This window comes from Trachurus japonicus, chromosome 16, assembly GCF_045865225.1.
Source record: "Trachurus japonicus isolate A0001 chromosome 16, Traja_1.0".
In the NCBI taxonomy this organism is placed as follows: domain Eukaryota; kingdom Metazoa; phylum Chordata; class Actinopteri; order Carangiformes; family Carangidae; genus Trachurus; species Trachurus japonicus.
Genome location: NC_140922.1, coordinates 30,765,728 through 30,790,145, shown reverse-complemented (window position 1 = coordinate 30,790,145; position 24,418 = coordinate 30,765,728). Strand labels below are relative to the sequence as shown.

Below are 24,418 nucleotides of genomic sequence, written 5' to 3'. Positions count from 1 at the left end.
GCTACTAACAGGCTCATAATGAGTGCAAAAAAACAACACACAACAGAAGGAGGATTATCTTCTACCCACATTAAAGAGAAAAAACACACTGTGAAAACTCACTGATGCGTGAAAACAAGTCTGAAATCCGCTTTGATGGTGATTTACGATGCAGCAAAAAGGAACCAAACAGCAACCGGAGCGTAGCATGTAGCTTAACATGTAGCCTAGCATCAGCCCAGGTGTGCGGTGGTGGCGTCCTGGCTCTGCCCCCTTCCTCCTCTTGGACACCTGGCTGGGTCGCCTCGATGTGTATAGCTTTAATGCAGATGTTCACAGATGTTTATACACACACATGCACACAGACTCTGTGATTATTGCAATGCTAACTCCTGGTAGCAGGAACTAGCTAAAACTTGGGCTACTAACAGGCTCATAATGAGTGCAAAAAAACAACACACAACAGAAGGAGGATTATTTTCTACCCACATTAAAGAGAAGAATCACGCAGTGAAAACTCACTGATGCGTGAAAACAAGTCTGAAATCCGCTTTGATGCTGATTTACGATGCAGCAAAAAGGAACCAAACAGGAACCGGAGCGTAGCTGTAGCTTAACATGTAGCATGTAGCCTAGCATCAGTGGCGTCCTGGCTCCGCCCCCTTCCTCCTCTTGGACACCTGGCTGGGACGCTTCGATATGCAGCTTTAATACAGATGTTCACAGATGTTTTTACAAACACACATGCACACACAGATTCTGTGTTTATTGCAATGCTAAGTCCTGGTAGCAGGAACTAGCTAACCCTTAGCTACTAACAGGCCCATCATCAAAAACAAGGATCTGGTCTGCAGACACACACACACACACACACACACACACACACACACACACACACACACCACCTCACCCCCGTGACCATGTGCAACACTTCCTGTGTGACTGTGGATGTTGAACACATGTGGAGCGGTCTGCTGCAGGAAGAGATGCTGCGGTTTGAAGATGAACAGAAGAAGGAGAAGAAGGAGGAGGAGGAGGAGGAGCCAAGATGGCCGCCTCCTGCTGAGTCACCTCAGTCATCTTCTGCATAGCTAGGCCTACGTAATGGTGACTCTTTCTCTTTGTGTTTGTGTGTGCTGTGCGTGTAAAACTGAAACCAGGTGAACATCCTTGAAATCTTTCGATGAGTCTGACGTTTTTTGAGTTTAATCCTTCATCATCTTCTTCATCTTCTTCTTTCCTCGTCTCCACATGTGACTCTGTTTCAGATCTCGACGTGGACCGCAGAGAAAGAACAACTAAAAACAAACAACGCGTTAACAGTGAGCCGCCTTTTCTTTTATTTCCCCCTTTTTTTTTCCTCAGCTAAAATATACAAACAGTGTAAAATGAGTGGAAACCTCCCACAGACACAGGAACTCATTACACACTTTGGCTTTTTTTTTTATTTTGCTTTGTTGTTAATAACTCCAGATTTTCATGGCTTTTTTTCCCCTGTTGAAATCAAAGCATTTCACACACACACAGATTGTGCAGTGATTGCTCTTTCACCATTGTTTCCTCCCTCTGTTTCCCCTCATTTTTCTAAACTCACACAATGAGAACCAGAGGTCAGGCCTTAAAAGGAATAAATGCGCTTTTATTTTGAAATGATCCAAGAAAATTCCTGAAATGCTTTTTTGCCGACTAGCCTTATAATTACAAGTTTATTTCTGCTGCAGTCAGATATTCGTCCACAGAAGGGACAGACCCCACACACGGCATCATCATTTGTCTTTGTCCCGTCACAAAAGATTCATCTCAGGACATAAATTTATCTTCTGGTTTCATTCTCTCTTTCATTTTTATTTTATTTTTATTCATTTTTTTCCAGATATTCAGTCTGTTAATGCGTCAGTGACAAAGATTTGGACTGAACGTGTCAGAAATTACTTTGTACATTCATTTTCCTTCATTTTAATCCCCTGAGAAATAAAAATTAAAAAGTTTGAATTATGATCATTATATTTTTTTTATCATTATTATGATCGCTGTTGTCATCGTAAGAGAAAAAGTCGAGTCAGTCTGAGACAGTAGAGATGAGACAAACAGGAGTGTGTGTGCGTGTATGGAGTGTTTCTGTTTTCATATGTGTGTGAGAGTGGGTGAGTGTGTGTTTTTAATAACATACAGAATGTGTGTGTTTTCTGTAGGTTTTTATGAGCCTCATGTTATAGAGCAGCTCATACATGCACTCATTTCCTGCCTCATACTGTACACACACACACACACACGACCCTACCATATCATTACGGTTATTGTACTCCCATGTGTTTTGCCTTATCTCAAACCACTGAACATGACTCAGCTTAGCTTTTTTGCGACTGTCACCATGGAAACTTAGAGTTTTATATTATATATTTAATATTTCTGTGTATTATTGTTGTAGCCTATTATTCATGATTATTTGTTGATGAACACATTTTTAAATCTAAGAAAAAGAGTCTTTTGGTATCTAATCAATAGCTACACACATCCACATAGAGCTGATTATTGATATAGGCTATTGATTCTGTTAGAATTGGGTATCAAAAAACCTTGGTCTTTGCTTTGCTAATCGCTATACAGACTCATTAAATTGGAGTTTTGTTGGACTTTATTGTTCTTGTTTTGTTTTAAAATCAAGATTGTGACTTTTAACAACATGAAAAATAAATACAAATCAAACTAAACTAAACAAAATGAGATAAATATCTAATGAAATTAAATAAAATCTAACAAAATTTGCTTAGTGAGAGTTTCTGTGGTCCAATTTGCTTCTTTACAAAGTCAAATGTATTGTTTTTTAGTGAGTTAACACTGCTTTTGTTCATGTACAAGGTGGCCTATTATTATTACAGTAACTACCTGCGTGGTGCGTTCCTTACCATCGGAAAGTTCAGCGTTGAACACTTCTTGACCACGTGACAGAAGGGGACTGGACCGACGGTGTTTCTTTTCAAATCATGTGGAAACGGTGGACGGGGGGAGAAGAAAGAATGAAAACAGAAAACACGTCATGTCACGTCCTTATTTCCATTACACGTGGCAGCACAGTGGGCAAACATGGGAGAGTAAAAAAATTGGAAATTTTGTGGGCGGCCGTCGCAGTCGAATGTTTTTAATCGTCATTTCTAGAAAGTGTTTGAGTTGAAACATCAACCTTGACACACACGCACACACACACACACACACTCACACGAGATCAGAGAGTGTGTTGTTTACACACTGTTCTACATTTGAGTGTGACTGAAGTATCAAGTGTCTTCAGTTTCATCAAGGGACGAGACCATGATACCAGTTCACCAACGAGCTACAGGTGCTGCAGAAATATCCCCCTTCAAAATTAGACGCCACCACTAAACCGCAAGAAAACGTAGCCTATCAATAAAGTTCCAGTTAATTCTCTGCTGCTGGACTTATTATCTTTATTCATGATGAAAATATCAACATTTTTTGGGGGATTGTGAGTGTTTGACACGAGTTTGGTAAATATAAAGAGCCTACAGGGTTACAGGATTAAAACTGAGAACTCCAAGAGGCCTTTAAATTAAAAACAATGGTGCTAAACCTGTGCAAACACCACATTTCCACAGGCTAATGTTGGCCAATCAGCTGAAAACGAGGTGTAGCTAGCTGATATTGATTGATTGGTAGGCTATTGGACCTTATTTTAAGAACTTTAATCCATAAATCCAAGTTAAACTAATTATCTGCTGCTGGACTTATCATCTATTAATGATGAAATAAACATTTGTGTCTCAATTTTGTTGCTTGTGGAGCCATTTTGCTGGTAGAGAAAAGACGCTGACCATGAGTTTGGTAAGATAAATAGGCCTATGAAGAGATACATTTTCAATAAACAATCAATAAATACAGGGTTACAGCATTAAAACTGAGAATTATACATTTTTAACTCCAAGAGGCCTTTAATTAAACACAGTGGTGTTAAACCTGTGCTAACATGCTAACACCACATTCCCACATGCTAGCTAATATTCGCTATAATCAGCTGAAAACGAGCTGTGGCTGGTATTGATTGATCGGTAGGCTATTGGACCTTATTATTATATTATAAGTTAAAGATACTTTATTAATCCTTTGCAGGAAATTACAATGTTACCAGCAGCAGACGACAACACAAGGCCACACACACGCATCATCCACAAATATACACAATAACAACAAAGAAGTTCATTTTATGAACTTATTCATCCAAAAGTCCTCAAGTTCAACTAATTCTTTGCTGCAGGATTTATTATGATGAAAATATAAACATTTATGTGGTTGCTAGTGCAGCAATCTTGCTTGCTGATAGATTCTGGGAAATTTGTCACACCGCCCTTTCACTTGTGGTGTGTGGTCCTGGAGGCTGGAAGAGAAAAGACGCTGACTTTGATGTGAGAAACACTCAGAAAACAAGTGTTTGACACAAGTTTGGTAAATATAAAGAGATAAATGGTCAATAAATACAGGGTTATGGGATTAAAAACTGAGAAATACACTTTAAACTCCAAAACAGTGGTGCTAAACCTGTGCTAACATGCTAACACCACATTTCCACATGCTAAAATTTGCTAATCAGCTGAAAATGAGCTGTAGCAGGTATTGATTGATTGGGATTGGACCTGATGATGGTACAGTACCTCTAGTTGAAGAGATAATATTTTATTATAGGCCTATTTTAGGATTGGACCATGAATATTTTAGTATTTCTCATGTCTCTCAGCGTCTCAGAGTGGTGTTGTGCCGCTAACACGGCTACAAAACAAAACGTGGATTAAACGTCTGTTGGATAAAAGGAGACAGAGAGCCGAAGGAGGGGAGGGGCGGGGGGGGCAAATAAGAAAAAAAAGCAACACAACATGTCCAACATCTTTATCCTCTCCAGCCGAGACAAAGAGGAAGCCGTTAACGGAGGAGGAAGTGAAGCTCTTATTGGCGACAGGCCGCGGCGAGGATTTACGGTCAATGTGTTTCCAGTTAGCCAAACATTTGGTCCCCAATTGTCTCCGCGTCTCCGTCGTCGTGTCGTCATTTGTTTGTAATATTTGTGCTGTTGCTGTTGCTGCAACGTGACAACAACATGTTTGTGTCGACTGGTCTTGAGCGTCCACTCAGAGGAAGAAGGAGAAGAAGGAGGAGGAGGAGGGGGAGGTCGTAGAATTCCTGTCAGAAAAATCTGGGGAAAAAAAAAATCTTTGGGAAAGTAAAAGGGAATTTCGGGGAAGTCGGGTGAAGGGGGGTAGGAGGAAGGGGGAAGGGGAGGGTGGCGTCTGAGTCACCCGTCCCTGACCAGTGACCCCGCCCCAACTACCCCCCCGGCCCCCTCCTTCCCCCCACTGGGCGACATGATGATGATGTGCAGAAAGAAACGTGTTTACGGTAAAGCAGCTGCTGAAGACGGCGCTGCTCGGTTTCCGAAAAAGGTTCTCGAGTGGCGTCACCCTGGAACGCAGCTTGGAGGAGATGGGGTGTGTGTGTCGACTATCTATGTGTGTATGTGTGTGTGTGTGTGTGTGTAGGCCTACGTGTGTGTGTGTGGGTGTTGTAGGGTTTGTTAACCTTGTGGTTTCTCGTTGTGAAACTAATAGCAACATTTCAGGTGAAACTGAGAAGATCCAAATGATTAATCATTAAATGAAGACGTAGCCTAAAAAAAAAAAAGAAGAAATTGTGTTTAATTGTCGGTAACTATAGTATGTGTGTGTGTTTATGCATTTCTTAAAGAGCGTGTGTTTGTTTGTGTGTGTGGGCTGTGTGTGTGTGTGTTTGAACATAAATCATGAGTGTTTTCTCTGAAACGATGCCAGCAGCGCTGTCGGCTGCAGCCTCGCTGTCTGTGAAGACGCATCGCCATAGGAGACGACGTTCAGGGAAATCTTCTGCTCGTTTAGGGGAAATTACAGCGCGGGGCGGGGCGCAGGATGAAAGGTCAGAGGTCGTCAAGTTGTCAGAATTCCATGACAACGACGAACCAATAACTCCATGTCGATCACTTCTCCAGCTGTTTAATGATCTGGCCCGAACCACAGAACATCTGTCTAACGTCAACTTTGAACATCGCTTCCCTGTGGTTGTAGTGGTGGTGGTGAGTGTTTTCCTGTCACTGCTGCTTTAAAAATTAAATGTATGAATGAAAAGAAAAGAAAAAACAAACCTTCTAAACACAAAGAGATAAAAAAAACATTTCACTGATGTGTCCAAAATCTGTTTTTAGTTAGAATATGGTCCAAAAAACTGAGAAAAAATGGGGCCTCTATGATACCATGACCCTTCTAACCAATCAGATTGCAGTCAGGGGGCGGGGCTTACAGTGGTCAATCAGCACATTAGCTTCTTGTCTCCGAGCGAATGAAGGGGGCGGGGCCTAATATAGGGTGGGCGGAGCTTAATATTAGCGCTAGCTTGATTTTCAGCCTATTGTTTTATATCCATTATATTTATTTATTTGATATTTGACAGATTATTTTGAACAACAACTCAACAAAAAGAAAAAAAAAACAATGTAAACATGTTAGCTTGTAGCAAAAAGCTAATTTTCTGATGCTAATTTCCTCCATTCACAACAGTATAAATGTTATTTTTGTTGCTGCTTTTGACCTGTGCATCAAAAATATGTGAAAAATATAGGCAAATATCAAACCTAATTGTCCTGGTCTTTGCGCTAATTCAGCAAAGTTTGGAAAAACAAATTAAATTTTGCTGCAGTTTCCCTTTATTTATTTATTTATTTTTTAATCCACTCTGCTGCAGATGTTGAACATCGAGGACACACAATGTGTTGCTGCAGAATCCTACAGAGTGTTTTTTTTTATTTTGGCGTTAAAGCAGCATCAGAAGGAAGCGTGGGAGAAGAGAGCGCTCTTTATTTATAAACAGTAGCCTACCAGACAAAGTGAGAGTCGCCATTTTTGACCTTGAATCCCCAACAGGAAGTGGAGAAATATTCCATAAAAAAACAGCTTCAAAATGTCAAATAATCACATTTAACTTTATTCATGTATCACGGACGCTCACTGGTTAGCAGGGCTCTCCTCAGCACATAAATATGGGCTGTGACATAAACACAGTGCCAGTATGCGAGGATTGAGCCCATGCTAGGTTTGTTACGCGAAACACAGCGTTATAGGCTAGCCCACTAAAACTGTGTAAACAATGTAGCTAATGTAATAAAGCAGTTATCATGATATTATGTTCAGGAAGGTGGCGACAGTTTTGCATGTAACTAAATGTGTTACAGAGGGTTTATTTTGTTTAATGTTTATAACTAGCGACCTTAGCTCGAAGGCTAAGCTAATTTGCTAATTTTCCTCCATGAAGCTGTGCCGAACGAGTGCTGTGCTTGACCGTGAGCCGACCACCAGTCATTTCCGTATCATTGTCCAGGCAATAAAAGTCCGGTCCTGAAGCTAAGAGAGTGTTGGTCGTTCTTGCAAATAAACAACACAGCGCAGACAACTGTTAGGCTACACATGAGTTATTTTTAGACTTTATTTTGATCTCAAGTGGAATATTATATTAAAGTAAAATCAGATGGGGAGGATTTATAGGCAGCAGGACAGGTTGACAAGCAGCAGCCATTCAGACACACATGCTCCAGTTTCATTTAACTTTAAATCGTGGGCGTCTCTTTTTCTTTTTCTTCAAACTCGTGGGTCTTTTGAGATAAAATTTGAAACTTTATCAGAACCTGTGGGGGAAATTAGATCGTAGATAACCCAACCTCAACTCAACTCGGCTCGGCTCAGCTCAGCGCAGCTCAGCTCTCTCTATATACGTATCTCTGACTGTCTCTATATATACGTTTCGGTTACGTGCCTCTCTGGGCCCTGACTTGAGGGATCTCCCCCCTCCCCCGCTGAGGCTGGTGGGAGGAGAAGAAGAACCTCCCCCGGTCAGAAAAGTGCTGTGAAATCCCGAGCGTCACCACGACGCTGCTGCTGCTGCTGCTGCTGCTGAGGTAGTGGAACTCAATGGGGCGACTTCAGAAGTTTCCCTGATAGTAATAATAAGATCGAACAAACAGGAAAGAGCGACGCGCAGAGTCGAGCAAAAGTGAAAGATGCTGAGTCAAAGGGTGGGGGCGCTGGAGCCGGGGCGATGAGCGACTGATACTGCTCTGTCATAGCGTGACTCCTCTCTCTACACTCTCAGTGGGATCTTTAATAACACGGAGGTGGAAGGTCTCTGTTATTATCACTTCCTCTCTACACCAGAAGTTCAAACCAACCCAACCAACAGCTCAAAATCTGAAACGTTAAGAGTTAAAAATGATTCAACTGTTTTTTTTCCTCTCCACTTTTTCTCATGAATCTTTGGTAGGCTACCTGCTCGTCTTTGTTTGTTGAAGAGAGAGGCACCACCTAAGAGAGAAAAGACACAGTCAATTTAAAGTTCATAAAGTCAAAGAATTAAAAACAACAACAAAGGAAGATGAAGACAGAAGAAAAGAAACCAGATTGAGGCCTCAATCAGGTGTTTTTGACTACTTTTGATTTGTAGCTACCTTAATGCACCACATAATAAAATGTCTATGTTTGGTATCTTTTTTTTACAGCACAAGCACATATTCCCCTATGATCTAACACTCATTTTTACACTTTAAAGATGAACTATGCTACATTTTTTTACCTTAATTAACCAGGTCCAGAGTCCTAGTGCTGGTTAAATCATGCTCGAAAGAAATTTTAAGATTTTTGGACAAGGTTGGAACTTAGGCCTTCATCTTAAAAGCAAATAATTTCATACTTTTGATTACTAAAGAGGAACAATGCAATTTTTAGCTTAATTAACCATCTCCAGAGTCCAAGTGATGGTTAAATCAATGACTTGTAACTAGTTCCAGGGAGAATGGAGGCTCTCTGTCTTCCACCAAGCGTCTCTTGGCTGAAAACCAACCTTGTAAGATCAGAACCTCCGACCCGGTGTCCCAGCTCTCGTCTCCATGGCGACACCGCCACACAAACGTAACGCGCCCTGTAACCCCTAATCTACTTGTTTATGACAGATAAGACTACACAAAAACCTACACATGGTAACATGGTAGATGATAAATAACGTTATCCACCGCTCCATGGATTTGATTTCTCTCACCGACTTAGATAAAAACGAAGAGACTAGACTTGCATGGTTCCCCTTAACATCACCTCCTGGATATATATAATAGCCCACTCGTTTTGTGATATACACTATTTTTGATACACACTCCTACATATTATAATTCTTTGTGTATTTCCATTTTTGTTATTACTTTTTCTATTACTCATACTGTATACACACTCTCTTCTTTTATACATAATGAGTTGGCACAGTTGAATTAGATTGTGTATTTATATCTCATTGTTGTAATGGGTCCTAATTATACTTCCTTCCTTCCTTCCTTCCTTTTTTTTTTTTTTTTTTTTACTGTATATTGACATTTATCAGATGGATTTCTGTTGCTATTTATGGTATTTATATGCCCTTGAATAAATGTGTATGTGTATCTCATGGATTGATTGTCAGGCTGTTAGAATTAGGATGTCAAGCAACAGGCGAAACGCGTTGTTTGCTGTTTTTAACCTTTTATTTTTTTAATAAATAAATTTGTCTATCTGCTTGAGTTTTTAGATTTTTGGGGAGTTTTTTACTACTTTATTAACATATTGGGCCCAAAAATATACAAAAATCATGCAGAGTTGTATCTGCTGTATCAACCACTTTGTAAAAATGATGAAAAATGACAAATATATGGAAAGAAATGATGCCTATCCATCCCATTCTACCTGTCCTAACCCCTACTCTTTACATGGTCAAACAAAAACTTATGCACTTGTTGAATGTTGCACCTTTTGTGTATAAACTTTATCGACAAAGCAGCGTTGACTCTTCTCACTGTATTGATCCCTGTATCAGTCTGACCTTTGACCTCCAGCTGTGGGCCACATGCCTGGGCCTGCTCCGTGCTACAGTACAGATGTGAGCGCTCAAATCAAATGAAACTAGCAGCTCTGAAGTGACTCATGATGTCGTCGTCTGCTCGTCTCCCGCTGCAGGATGAAACCCAGAGCCTGGTTACCGCGGCGATCCCATTTCCTGCTACTGCAGTCTGGGCCCTGAAGCTCGGAGCTGCGCGGAAGTTGGACGTAAAGATTCATGGCAGCTCGGTTTACTGCGGCTGCTGCTCGGCGGTTAAATATGGAGTTAGTGAATCAGCGTCTTGAGCTGGTTTTTTTTTTTCGTTTGTCTCGTCCTGATCTGATGGATTTTCACCTCAGACCAAACTGATTCACCGTCTGAGTCGAGTCAGACACACTGGGGTGGTTTTAATATAAACAGACGGTTTTATAAATACATGTTTATTTACTGTAACTCAACAATGCGGGCTCTGAATTATCTAGAAAACGGATTATTTACTTTTATTGTATCAGAGCTTTGTGAATCTTCTCTGTAAAAATAAACTTATTGTAACATGTGTCTAAATCATTATATCTACAAGTTTACAAGTCCATCATCTAATAATAAATAGTTCTAGACCTCATGAACCACAGACATCTGCTAAATAACTGGTTTACCATTGGATGTAATAATTGATTTATAAACACTGAATCTGTCGTTTATTACCGTAAGTGTCATTAAAGATGGTTTAAATGATTTTATTGATCCAGAGTTAGACATTTATAACGGTTCAAATGTTTATGTCTTACATAATAATTAGTGTTAATGTAGGAGAAATGCTTTAGAAATGATGCTTTTTTTAATAAAGATTTTAGGATTAATGCATTTTCATTCACATCTTCTATTCATTTGCTGTTGGACATGGGTTGTTTTAATGCATTATATTCTATTTTTACCTTATTTTATTTTTTCTTAGAGTGTCTAATTTATATTTTATACCATTTATCTTTAAAGGCGTGACAGGTAAACGGCTTTTCTATTCATCCGGACCGTATGTCATGGAAAAAAGGAAGTATGGAGAATTGACAATAAAAATCTTGAATCTCGTATTTCTTCTCATTGTCATTGTGTTGGCTGCATGATCTGACATGGTGGTACATAGTTTCTTTATAGGGATCAATAAAAACATCTTGTGTACCAGTCTCATGCAAACTCATCCAATTCACCATGAACTGAAAAAAAAACACCAGCACGAGTTTCTCTGCTACAGTGAGACTGATGGCAAAAGCTAAATGCCATCACCACCTACATCTGTTCATAGACAATAAAAATGGGATATGTGCAACATCCTTAGGTGCAGTGAGAAGTATCTGTTTGATATTTATTTTTATTTAATGTATTTTTTGTTTCTTTACCTACTCTTGTCCTGTTTTTTATATAGTTGTGTGCACTTGCTTAATGTATCTTTACTCTTTTATGTTTGTAGTCTGAGTATCCTCTGCACAAGGATTTCTACTGTATGTCCCTTTCAAATGTACAAATAGCAAATTAATATAAATAAATAAAATCTTATATTTAATTTTCATGATCTGAGATGTATTTTTTGTTTCATTTTACTCCAAAAACACAAGAAGAAGTGAGAATAAACGAGTCGTAGCCACAGGGTTCAGATTAGAGCAGTGAACATTTATATCATAATTTACAACTTTTTTGACATTTTTGCACATAAATAAGTAAAATGTAAACCAGAATGTAAACAGAGACAGACAGTCGTTGAGGGAAGAGAGAGAAGGAGATGCTTTGGTCTAGAGATAGAGAGATGATGAAAGACAGACAGAGAGAGAGAGATAGAGCTGCTGCTGTAGTAACATTAAGGTCGAGTCTTAATGCGTCATGAACGGGTTCAGTGATAATCGTCCACAGTGTAAAACGGTGCGAGCATCGGCACTGAAGTTATAAAGTAAGAAGAGGAGGAGGAAGAGGAGGAGGAGGAGGAGGAGAGGGGGAGGGGCCAGTGCATAACGAGGAGGCGAGGCCGAGGTGCTTTGGTGTTTACCAGTTCGTTAAGGAGAGAGAGCAGACAGGTGGGGGGAGGGGGAGGGGAAAATATAAACATACAAGAACAAAAACATGTGACAACAGCTAAAGAGCAACACTTCATCATCATCATCATCATATACACACAGTTCGTTCGTCTTCCCTTCTTCAGCGCTTTTTTTTTTTTTTGATTCCTCGAGTCCTTCCCTCGTTCCGTTCCCTTAATTGTTCCCTTGGTTTCAGTTTCCTTTGTTTGGTTTGTGCAGTTGATAAAAGTTAAAGCCACGTGAACTTTGGTTTCTAGCGTCTATAATAGCGAAGAGTGAGAATCCCAGAAATCTGAGGAAACGTTTCACTTCCCTGTTTGGTTTGGTTGTAGACAGTGTTGTAAAAAAAAACAAAAGAGGAGGAGGAGGAGGAGGAGGAAGAGGAAGGGGGGGCGGCTCGTGAACCCCCCCGACCACTCCCCTCACCCGAAGTCCGTTATGTGCTACATGTTGAGCTGCTTTGGACCACACGAAGAGCTGCACTCCGCTTCAGTTTGGTTTCTACTTCTTCTTCTTCAAGTAGCAAAACAAAAAAACAAAACAAAAAAAACATAAAAAGCAAATAAATAAAAAGCTCCCACCTTCAGCCGTCCTTTAAAACACACACACACACACACATACACACTTACACACTCGTCACATACACACTGAGGTAACTGTTGTGAAAAATATACAAAAAAAAATGCCCTTTTTTCTTTGTTTAAATTAATCAGGCATCAGAGCGACGACGACACGGAACGAGCTGAAGGAAGCTTCAAAATAAAATAAAATATGTGCCAGACTTTGGCTTGAAAAACAAAACAAAACAAAACAAAACAAAACACTCTCTTTTAAAACAAAAAAAAACCCTGAAAAGAGCGGACAGGTCAGATAACAGGCCGAGAGAGAGAGAGAGAGACTATCTACAGAGAAGAAAAACCAGATCAACAGAAACACATTGATTTCACCCTGTCAGTGGAAACATCAGCTCCACTTATTGCTTTTCTTTTTTTTTTTTAAAGGACAACAAATAAAAAGAATAATAAATTAAGGAGGTTATATAACAACTAATTAATCCAAAAAACAACAAAGACATTTGAAAATACAGACCAAATAATAATAATTATAATAATAATACAACAACAACGACACAATAATGATAATAGCATTATATTAATTACATTAAAGTCCTGTGTGGTTGATTGTCTCTAAAGTAAAATAAACCGTTAAGTAGTCGTGGGACAGTGTCTCTTGTAGCCCTGAGTACGCGAGTCCCTGATAGGTCGAAAAAAAACAACACCAACACCTTCATGATGTCATGTCCTGAAAGGTGGCGTTTTTTCTCTCTTCTCTTTTCATTTAAATCTTATTTATTTACAGCGGTCGCTCCGGGCAACGCAGTTCAGACAAGTCTCAGCAAAAACAGCAAAAAAAAAGCGTCGTCGAAGCTCACGCGTGCTCCTCCGACTCCTGCTTGACGGTGACGTTAGCGGGCAGCGGCGGCAGCACGGGGCTGCTGCGGCGCATCTTGATGACCGACGTCTCGTTCGGGGACTCGTACGTAGTAGCCGCCGCGTAGCTAGCGATGGCGGCCGTAGCGGAAGAAGAAGAGGAGTGAAAGTGCGAGGCCTTGAGGTCGCTCTCGGCCCTCCACAGCATCCCCAGCACCTGCTTCTCCAACATGGCCTCCAGCTCCACGCCGCCGCCCTGCAGCTGCTCCAGCCGCTCGGCGTGCTCGCTCACGTCGAAGCGCTCGATCTCCTCGTTGGCGCGCTGCACCTCCTCCGCGACGGCCGGACTGCTGCTGCTAGCGCCGCCGCTGGACGTCATGGCGACCATGCAGTAGCCCTTGAGGTGGAGCCGCAGGCTGCACAGGTGGATGTAGTGGCGGTGGCAGTGCGGGCACTTGTGCGGGCGCTCGCGGGAGTGCAGCCGCTTGTGCAGCTTGAGGTGGACGAACTGCGTGAACTTGGCGGGGCAGAGCTTGCAGTGGTACGGCTTCTCGCCCGAGTGCAGCCGCAGGTGAGTCTTCAGGTTGCTGGTGCTGCTGAAGCGCTTGTGACAAACCTGACAGAGGAGGAGGAAACAGAAGGAAAAAGGACGTCAGCATCTCGTTTGTCCAGGTCGACAACATCTTCCTCTTCCAAATACAAATGAATAACAGTTTAGACAAGGGGTGTCAAACTCATTTCAGTTCAGGGGGTCACATACAGCAGGATTTGATCTGAAGTGGGGGGCCGGGCCGGTGAAATAACAGCATTATAACCTTTAAATAACGAGAACTTTAACCATTTCCCTTTGTCTTAGTGCCAAGAAGCACACTATTAACAATTTACGGATGGAAAGTAGCTAGTAATCTGGTACAAAGCATCTTCTCTCATCTCAAGACTAATGTTATTTTGTACATTGTCCCTGATACAATTAAACTTAAGCTTAAATTAAGATGTTTGCATGAACTGTCCTTTTACAAAACATATGCAATTGAAATTTCTTGAGACTCTCTACTATATCATTTTCACATTTGGTAAATTCATCTCATGGCGGGCCGGATTTGGCGTTTGACACCCCTGGTTTAGACAGAACAAGCTGATCTACTGACAGCTGAATTGATGTTGGTATCAATTTTAGCATTTGACAACAAATGCGTTATTTGGTTTCTCACCTGACACTCGTGCGGCTTCTCCCCGGTGTGGACCAGGTAGTGTTTCTGCAGGTGAGCCAGCTGTGTGAAGCCCTTGTTGCAGGTCTGACATTTGAAGGGTCGCTCGCCGCTGTGGACGCGCAGGTGAACCTGGAGAACAAGAAGGAAGAGGAAACGTTATGGGATGTTTCTCTAGCTCAAAACAAAACAAAACAAAACACAGGAACGATGATGATGGGATGCTGGATAAGACGCCGTGGCGCCGGCGCTCACCTTCAGGTTCGACAGCTGTCCGAAGGTTTTGCTGCACACGTTGCACTCGTACTTGATCTTTCCGTTCTGCTTCTTCAGCGGGTACGGCAGCGCCTTGTAGCCCGCCGAGCCGGCGCCGGCGCCACGCTGCTTCACCTTGCTCAGGTTCATGGCCCCCTCCTCGTCGTCGTCGGCCAGACACTCGTCGTTGCCGTTGGCGCCGTGGTGGTTGTGGTGGTTGTTGCTGCTGATGTGGCCCAGCAGGGCTGAGGTAGGCTTGGTGGGCATCCGCTCGCTGGGCGGCGACGTGCCGGCCGTCGGCGAGCCGCGGGACGGGGCGCGGTTGCACGTTTCGTGAAGGTGGTACGGGTGGTGGTGGTGGTGGGGTTTGTCCTTCAGAGACGTGGCGGCTGCAGCGGCGGCGGCGGCGGAGAAGGCGCTGGTCGGCCCCGGCAACAGGAAGTCTCTGGCGGACGGGTGCACGTGGTCGGGCATCAGGTAGCGGCGGTCGGACGGCAGCAGCGGCACGTGGGCCGGCAGCAGGCTGCTGTACAGCGGGTACATCCGGGGGAAGATCCCTCCCACCGCCGGGTGATGCGGCAGGATGTAGCGAGAGTACGGCGGCGCGGCGGCGGCGGCCGGCGGGTAGAACGGCGAGGACAGCGCGGCGGCGGACGACGGCGGCGAGTACCCGGCGTAGGGGCCGAGGCCGGCGGCCGGGTAGAAGGACGGCGGGCTGCCGGCGCCGACGCTGTCCGGGCTGCTCCTCGCCGACGGGCTGGGCGTGGCCGAGGACTGGTTGCCGGGGGAACGGTAGCCCAGCTGGTGGTGGTGCTGGTGGTGGTGGTGGGGGGGTCTGAAGGCCGGGTAGAGGGCGCGGGGGTACAGCGGGCGCTCAGGGCTGTCGCTGGCGCAGCGCGGCGGCCGCGTGGCGAGCGGCCGGCTCGGCTCCTTCTTCACCGATGATGATGACGTTGTTGTTGTGCCGCGCAGGATGGACAGGACGCTGTGCTCCCTCTTCTGGGGCGGGGTCGCTGTGGGGGTCGGGGTCAGCGTGGCGGTGGCGATGGCGGGCGACGGACTGGAGGAGTCGACCAGTCGCTCGTCGCCGCCGCTCACCTGCTGCTGCTTGACCTCCAGGAGAGACTGCTCTGAGGAGAGAGAGACAGAGGAGAGGGGGTCAGGGAGCGTGCAAGAGACAGGAAGTGAGACGTGACAGTCGCCTTTAATTTACTTTACTTGACTTTACTTTATTTGTTTATTTGGGACAAATAGTCGGGACAATGCATATTAATGGACAGTGAGTGCTAGAGTACCCACAGTAAATAGTAAAACAATACAATAAATTAACATAAAAAGTCCAAAAAGACAGAGGACCATTAGATAACGGGAAAAGTAAATTTACATAGTTACAAGGTTAGACATGATTCTATAAATAATCGATATAGCTGGAATTAACATGATTCATTGAAATATAAAAATCTATATCTGTACAGTTGCGATTGACATGATTCCCTTTAAATATAAAAATATAAATCTATACAGTTGAGCTTGACATGATTCAAGGTGTTCAGGCATTGTGTGTGTTTGTGTGTCTTTTTGTCTTTGTGTGTGTCTATAAAATCAAGATAAAAATCAAATTGACAGATAGAAGGAGATGATGGAAGGTTTCCTGCTAAAGATACTATATGTCCTCCTCCTGCCCTCAACACATTTACACACACACATCCTTGTAATGCTATATTTGTGGGGACACTCATTAACATAATGTATTCCCTATAGCCCCCTTACCCTAACCTTAACCATCCAAAACAAATGCCTAACCTTAACCATTACTCTTAACCTAACTTCAACCTAATTATAACCTAAAGTCTTAACTCTCAAACAGCCCTTGTAAATTGTGAGGACCGGCCAAAATGTCCTCACTTTCCCAAAATGTCCTCACTTTGTGGGTTAAAAACTTGTTCCGGTCCTCACAACGTAGTATGTACAAGAACACACACACACACACACACACACACACACGCTCCCCTCTGGGCGACCTCGTGGTAAAAAAAAAGAAAAAAAGTTGACTGGGCAGTAAACGAGCTTATAGATAATAGACGACGGCGCTTTAAAGGCCCGACTGCAGCCGTTTAACAGCCGAGATGATGTGCTGCTGCTGCTATAGCTGACATCCTGGGGCTTTTAGAGCGCGCGTGTGTGTGTCTGTGTGAGACAGAGTATGTGTGTGTGTATGTGAGAGAGAGAGACGGAGAGAGAAAGAGAGCTCCTACTAATCCAGTCTTTCATCATGCAGAGGAGACAGTAGGTGTGAGTGAGTGAGGAGGAAGCTCTTTCATTTGACCTCTTGACCCGGAAACAATAGTGAATGGGCTAGAAAATTAGGAGCTTGATCAAAAGTGTGTGTGTCTATGTGTGTGTGTAAGTGTGAGTGAGTCTGTGTCTGTGTGTGTCAGCGTGTTTGTGTGTTAAGTATGAGTGTGAGTGTTCACCAAAAGTGGAAGAGTCAACAAATCAGACAGAGGCCTTTGTGTGCAGGCACCTCTGTGTGTGTAACTTGTCACATGATGTGCATGTGTAGATATAGTATATATATAAGTGTGTGTGTGCATGTTCTTGTACATACTACGTTGTGAGGACTGGAACAAGTTTTTAACCAACAGATTGAGGACATTTTTGGGAAGTGAGGACATTTTGGCCGGTCCTCACTTTTTCCAAGGGCTGTTAAGACTTTAGGTTATAATTAGGTTTAAGTTAGGTTAAAAGTAATGGTTAAGGTTAGGCATTTGTTTTGGATGGTTAAGGTTAGGGTAAGGGGGCTATAGGGAATACATTATGTTAATGAGTGTCCTCACAAAGATAGCATTACAAGGATATGTGTGTGTGTGGAGTAAGATTGTGTGTGTAGAAGTGTGTATAAGAGATGAAGGCTGTCAGAGTAAATCCTGAGCGCCATGCAGCCCCCCCCTCTTCCCCCTCACACACACACACACACACACACACACACACACTGAGTGACCCTTGCATCAGTAGTATAGCGGCAATGTAAACACTGAGGTTATCAGCTAGCCTTCCTCCTCCTCCTCCTCCTCTTCCTCCTCCTCCTCCCTCACTCCAGAAAACAAACAGGGCGGCCATCTTGCAGATATCAATCTGTCAACACGTCCTTCTGCCAGGAAGTTCAAGTAGTCAACAGAGGGAGGGGCCGCTCTACCTCCAACCCCCCCAGAAAGCCTCCCACCTCCTCTGGGCTTTTTTAAGTGGCAAATATATCAGGCCGACACACACACACACACACACATGAACACACACATGCGAACACACACACACACGCACACATGCAGAGTGTGAGTTTGCATGTGTTTGAGATGAAAAGACTGGGTGTGAATGTTTTGGCATGTCCTGCTTACAACTATGTGTGTGTGTGTGTGTGTGTGTCTGTGGGAAGAGAGAGTGTTTTTGTCGGCGGTCTAGAGCAGACTGTCTTTGAACACAACACACACACACGCACAGACACACACAGACACACACACACATGGCTGACAGGTGCTTTCAAGTGCTAACACTTGAAGAATGCTCGGCGACAACGACAGAAAGAGTGGGAGAAGAAATAGATGAAGAAGAGGAGGAGGAAGAGGAGGAGGAGAAAGTGAAGGAGTGAGACGCTCAGTCATTTAGCTCACACACAAACACACACACGCACACTCATTCACACTCACACTTAAACACACACACACACACACGTCTGGTTTTGTTATGACTGCGCTGGAAAGGGCAAAAGAGAAAACAGAAAAACACGTCGTCGGTGTCGTCGAGCTCCTCGGGAATCAAACTATAAAACAATAAAAGTCGAAAAGTTTGGAGCAGCGGCAGCTCTATAGCGCTACCACCAGGACACAACGTGTAATTAAAAAGTTATTATATTATTATATTAACAATAATAAAACAATAACGATCAGAAAACTGAGCAATATCTGAGAGTTAAAAAAAAAATCGAGAGCAACTTAAGATTAAAAATACAAACAAAACAAAAAATTTGCATAATTTAATTATAGGTTTAAAGGAGGAAGTGCGATCACAAGACTTTATCTCTTCATCTACAGAGAGCGGAAACCATGCTGCACTTTTTATCGATTCATTTGTTTTATTTTAGCTCATTTGCATGAAGTTTGTTTCGCTTCTGCTTCAGGAAAAAAAAGTTTATTAAACGTTAAAACAACGGCGACGACATTGCAGCCTCTTTTTACCCTTTTGCCCTTTAATAAACCAGGTTTTGCTTTAACGTCACACTAAGACACCGAGACTGTGGTGGTTGGTTCTAGGTTTTACTCAGCTGGTGAGATTATTTATTTCTGCAGAGCTGCACTCACTCATCTGAGGAACATGTGCTCATCGGAACAGAAAAAAACGGAAAAACACATAAAAAAAAGCAAAATAAACTGAGAAATTGCGCCTACAGGTAAAAAAAATAAAATAAAAGCAACATGTAAAGTCAGCAGCAGGTCAACAGCAGCCTGTGGGGCTAAATGACAGAGGAAGCTAATTAGAGACAACACATCGGCCCATACTGTACACACTACACCCCCTGCCTCCGTCCCCCAGGTCATGCGCATTCTTCCTCCCTGCATGGCAGTGGAGTCGCCCAGGCTGGCTGTATAGTATTAGCTGCTATTAGCCCCTGCAGTCACACCTGGAAACCCCTCAGCTCCCACTCTCTCCCTCTCTCTCTCTCTTTCTCTCTTTGTTTTCCTCTTAGCTCGCTCAACCCCTTTGATCAGCCCCCTCGGCTAAAGTGGAGTTAAGTGTCCTGAGTGTTTGTCTCTTATTGAAACTTCCTCACAAAACAAAGATACGTTTTGGTTCTTCCCCTGACTTCGGATTTAAAGGGATAGTTCAACATTTTGGCAAACTGGCCCATTGCCATAATCGCTATAGGTTTGTTATAGCTTTATTTGTCGGTGCAAGCTATTTTTAGAACGGCTCAGAGCTACAGTACGCTACAGAGGCTCATGGGATTTCTTGGTTTGCCTCATCATCAAACTCATCAAATACACAATCCAACAACTCCAAAACTCTCTGGTGGACAAGTTGTGACCTGCACATTCACCACGCTATGAGATAATAACAGAACATTACCAGACAGAGTTGTTTTAGAGGCAAATGCAGAGAATGCTTGCTGAAAAACTGTCCCTGAAGGCAACGCACATCAGTGGTTTTGCATGAATTTACCTCGAACAATAGCTTGCACCGACAATTAAAGGTAACAAACAGTGGGCCAATTTGCCAAAATGTTTAACTATCCCTTTAAGAAGATGAGTAGTCACTAAAAAAATATATAATAGTAAAATACAAATATTGATTAGTAGATAAAGATTAACAGTGTGTCTGTAAAATGTGACGCCGACTTTTAGACATTTTCCTCATAAAAAGGCCATAGAAGACACACACAACTACACACAACTACACACACACACACACACACTGTCTCTGGTTCTTTTATTGAGGTTGCGCATGTCTCCGTGTGTGTGTGTGTTTCAGTGTGTGTGTCAGTGTGTGTGCTTTCATGTTAAAAGCGGGTTTTTAAGTGTGTAAGACTGTGGCATTAGGGGCCATATCCCCCTGTCTGTGTAATTACACTGTCACACACACATATACACACACACAGACACACACAAATACAAACGATGGCACTGACAGAGATGAAAGGTTGTCGGTCGTGTACCTCTGTGTGTGTGTGTGTGTGAGTGTGAGATAATGACAGGCTGATGTTCAGAGAGGAAGGAGACACAGCTACACTCAAACACACCGTTAGGCTTTAACAGTGGCGACAGGACACACTCAAGACGCACAAACACACACACACACACACCTACAGTACATCGCCTATTGATTTTCTGCAGCTCAGATGATAATAAAAGAAACCCTTTCACAATAAAAGCCCCAACTTCTATTTTCTGACCAGTTTATGTCCTTATAATAAAATAACAATAATAAAGACTTACTGAGTTTCTGCATCATCAGCTCTCCTGACGGCGGGTAGTGGAGGCGCCGGGCGAAGTCGTGACAGTACCAGACGAGCAGCTCGGCGCCGGCGGGCACCGGCTTCACCGTGTAGAAGTAGACCTCCATGCCGTTCTGGCACGCCGCCAGGTTCTGCTCCGCCGCCGAGTGGGCCGGGTTCACGTAGCGCATCCAGTTGGAGCGCGTCTCGTCCAGGCCGTCGACGAAGTGGTGGAACTCGTTGTCCGCGTAGATCTGCAGGAACATAAAACATATTAGAGATATTTAAAATACAAAGTAATAAAAGTCTTTTATTTTTATAACTTTGCTCTCTCACACTTGAACTCAACGCAGCGACTGAGTAAATGGATCAGTAGATACAGCAACTAAGCGTAGATAAATGAGTCAGAAAGAAGCTAAAAAAGTGACAAAATAATCAAGAAAAATACAAAAAATAAAAAAAAACTTGTTGAATTAACTCAAAAAGTTAGAAAACTGACCACTTTATACATATAAAACATACAAAACGCTATTAAGTGATTAAATCAGTAGATAACTGAGGCAGAAACAAACAAAACTAAGAAAAAGAAGCTACAAAAGTGACAAAATAATCAAGAAAAATACAAAAAATGAGAAAAACTGAGTTAAAACTTGTTGAATTAACTCAAAAAGTTAGAAAACCGATCACATTATAAATATAAAAGATAAAAAACGCTATTTAGTGATTAAATCAGTAGATAAATGAGTCAGAAAGAAGCTAAAAACGTAACAAAATAATCAAGAAAAATACAAAATATGACAAAAACTGATTAAAAACTTGTTAAATTAACTCAAAAAGTTAGAAAAGTGACCACGTTATAAATATAAAAGATAAAAAACGCTATTAAGTGATTAAATCCGCAGATAAATGAGTCAGAAAGAAGAAAAATAAGCTAAAAAAGTAACAAAATAATCAAGAAAAATACAAAAAAAATGACAAAAACTGAGTTAAAAACTTGTTAAATTAACTCAAAAAGTTAGAAAAGTGACCACGTTATAAATATAAAAGATAAAAAACGCTATTAAGTGATTAATTATCGCTATTTTATCGCTCCGTCGCTCCGTCTCTCTCTCACCATGCTGCTCTCGTCACCTTCATCTCCCTCAGACGAACGAGTGACGATGATGAGGAGGACGAGGAGGAGATCCTCTTTTATATTGAAAAGAGAAAGGACGTCTCCTCCCCCTCGCTCTCTCTCTCTCTACCTCTCTTTCTCTCTTTCTCTCTTTCTCTCTCACACTCACTCTCTCTCTACCTCGATCTCTCGTTTCTGTGTGAGAAAGTGCGATATGAGTATCAACGGAACACCTTTCTGATTTGGTGACTTGCTTGTGGTTTTGGTGCACGGTGGGTCACACACACACACACACACATGCATGCAAACACACGCACACACACGCACACACACACAGACACACACACACACACACACGCACACACAGACACACACACACGCACGGTGGAAGCAGTGGTCACGTCGGTGGTTTTGTGCGAGTGTGTACTCTCACTGTGAGTTACCGGTAGTGATGGAGTTGAGTTGTATTCTTCTGCTGAATGGTAGGTGTGAGTGTGTGTATGCCAGTGTGGGTGTGTGTGTGTGTGTGTGTGTGTGTCTCTCTCTGTGTGTGTGTGTGTGTGTGTGGACTTACAGGAACCACAGTGTGACATGTTATTTGTGTAACGGTGACATCACATCCTCGTCTTCCTCGGGCCCAGTTTCCTGTTCCACTGACTTTACGTCACACACAGGGGTCCCTCCGGCTTCTGAGGAAGTGTGTGTGTCTTTCGTCTTTCTCTGAGTGTTTGTGCGTGTGTGCGTGTCTGTATGAATGTGCGTTTTCCGTGTGGTGTGGTGTGTGTGTGCGTCTATATACACTCACCCGCCAGAAGTACTTCCTGTTGGCGTCTCGGGGGACGCTGTCAGCTGTGTAGATTTCTCCCACCAGGGGACCGAAGCGAGTTCCTTTGGGGATGTACTCCCTGCTGCACACACCGGCCACCTGCACACACACACAACAACACACAACACAGGTTACACAACATGTCTTTGAAGTGGATTGTGTGCAAACATCTTAAAGGGATAGTTCAACATTTTGGCAAATTGTCCCATTGCCATAACCCCTATAGTCATAGCAGTAGGTTCGTTACCTTTAATTGTTGGTGCAAGCTATTTGAGGCCAATGGGATTTCTTGGTTTTCCCTCATCAAACTCATCAAATACACAATCCAACAACTCCACAACGCTCTGGTGGACAAGTTGTGGCCTGCACATTCACCACGCTATGAGATAATAACACAACGTTACCAGACAGAGTTGGTTTAGAGGGAAATACAGAGACTGCTTGCTGAAAAACTGCCCCCGACGGGAACGAGTATCAGCGGTTTTGCATGAATTTCCCTCTAAAACAACTCTGTCTGGTAACGTTGTGTTATTATCTCATAGTGTGGTGAATGTGCAGGTCACAACTTGTCCACCAGAGCGTTTTGGAGTTGTTGGATTGTGTATTTGATGAGTTTGATGATGAGGGAAACCAAGAAATCCCATTAGCCTCCGTAGCGTAGCTCTGAGCAGCTCACGGCTCTGCTCCGCCGTTCTAAAAACAGCTTGCACCGACAATTAAAGGTAACAAACCTACTGCTATGACTATAGGGATCATGGCAATGGGCCAGTTTGCCAAAATGTTGAACTATCCCTTTAAAGCTCCATGCGTTCAAGTGGCTACCTGTACATCAGCGACATGTCATTAAGTCTAATTGTATGAACAAATTCAGCCTCACACAGACACACACACGCACACACAGCACCTGTCAGCGGAGACGAAGATTAACGAGCTCAACTTCATGCTTCGCTTCATTAAAGTGTGTGTGTGTGTGTGTGTGTGTGTCGTCACACCTCCACTCGTCGCCACATCAAACCAAAACCACTGACTGCCACTTCACAGAGAGGGGAAACATCCAGATACTCAACAACAACACACTAAATCACCTTCTTCTCTGTTTTTTTTTCTTTCTTTCTTTCTTTCTTTGTTTCTCATCTGATTTAATCAAAGAACGAAAAAAAAGAAAAAAGAAAGAAAGAAAAAAGGAAGAAGAAGAGGAGGAGGAAAGCGAGGGATTATGTGCAGACTGAACCCACGCAAACAGACGCTGCCGTTCCCAAACTCCTCTCCTCCTTCCCTGGTGACACGGGGAAATCCCCCTCTCTCTCTCTCTCTCTGTGTGTGTGTGTGTGTGTTGTCTTTGATCAGAGCGACACACTCGGCCCTTTCCCTCCTTCCTCTCTCTCTCTCTTCATATCAGCTGATAGTCTCTCTATCTATCTCTCCCCCTTTCTTTCTTTCCTCTGCTGATAAGAACTGATGAGAAAATCTATACGATCACGCCGCTCTGCGTTTGCAGAAAGAGACAACTGCTGCTGCTGCTGCTGCTGCTGCGACCTTTTAAACCCCGGGCAGAGGAGCAGATGTGTAATTAATTAATTAATTTAGACTGTAATTAATTAAATCTAATGAGTCTTGATGCAAACAAGAAGCTCAGATTAAA

At 42.9% G+C, this 24,418-nt stretch overlaps 2 protein-coding genes across 2 annotated transcripts in view; both read right to left on the bottom strand.

The window, feature by feature from the left end:
- Nucleotides 1–13,286: 13,286 nt before the first annotated feature.
- prdm1a (PR domain containing 1a, with ZNF domain) overlaps nucleotides 13,287–24,418 on the bottom strand; it is a 15,653-nt gene continuing 4,521 nt past the window's right edge. Inside the window, exons 3-7 of the mRNA XM_085803037.1 lie at nucleotides 22,756–22,875; nucleotides 20,838–21,090; nucleotides 14,854–15,983; nucleotides 14,602–14,730; nucleotides 13,287–14,006 (exon numbers count right to left, since the gene is read on the bottom strand). Of these exons, the coding sequence (XP_085659163.1) occupies nucleotides 13,389–14,006; nucleotides 14,602–14,730; nucleotides 14,854–15,983; nucleotides 20,838–21,090; nucleotides 22,756–22,875 (2,250 nt within the window). The 3' untranslated portion in view covers nucleotides 13,287–13,388. The remainder of the gene's footprint in view (nucleotides 14,007–14,601; nucleotides 14,731–14,853; nucleotides 15,984–20,837; nucleotides 21,091–22,755; nucleotides 22,876–24,418) is intronic.
- lingo4b (leucine rich repeat and Ig domain containing 4b) overlaps nucleotides 16,762–24,418 on the bottom strand; it is a 363,055-nt gene continuing 355,398 nt past the window's right edge. The window contains exon 4 of the transcript XR_015037894.1: nucleotides 16,762–16,776. The gene's annotated coding sequence lies outside the window, so the exon portion shown is untranslated. The remainder of the gene's footprint in view (nucleotides 16,777–24,418) is intronic.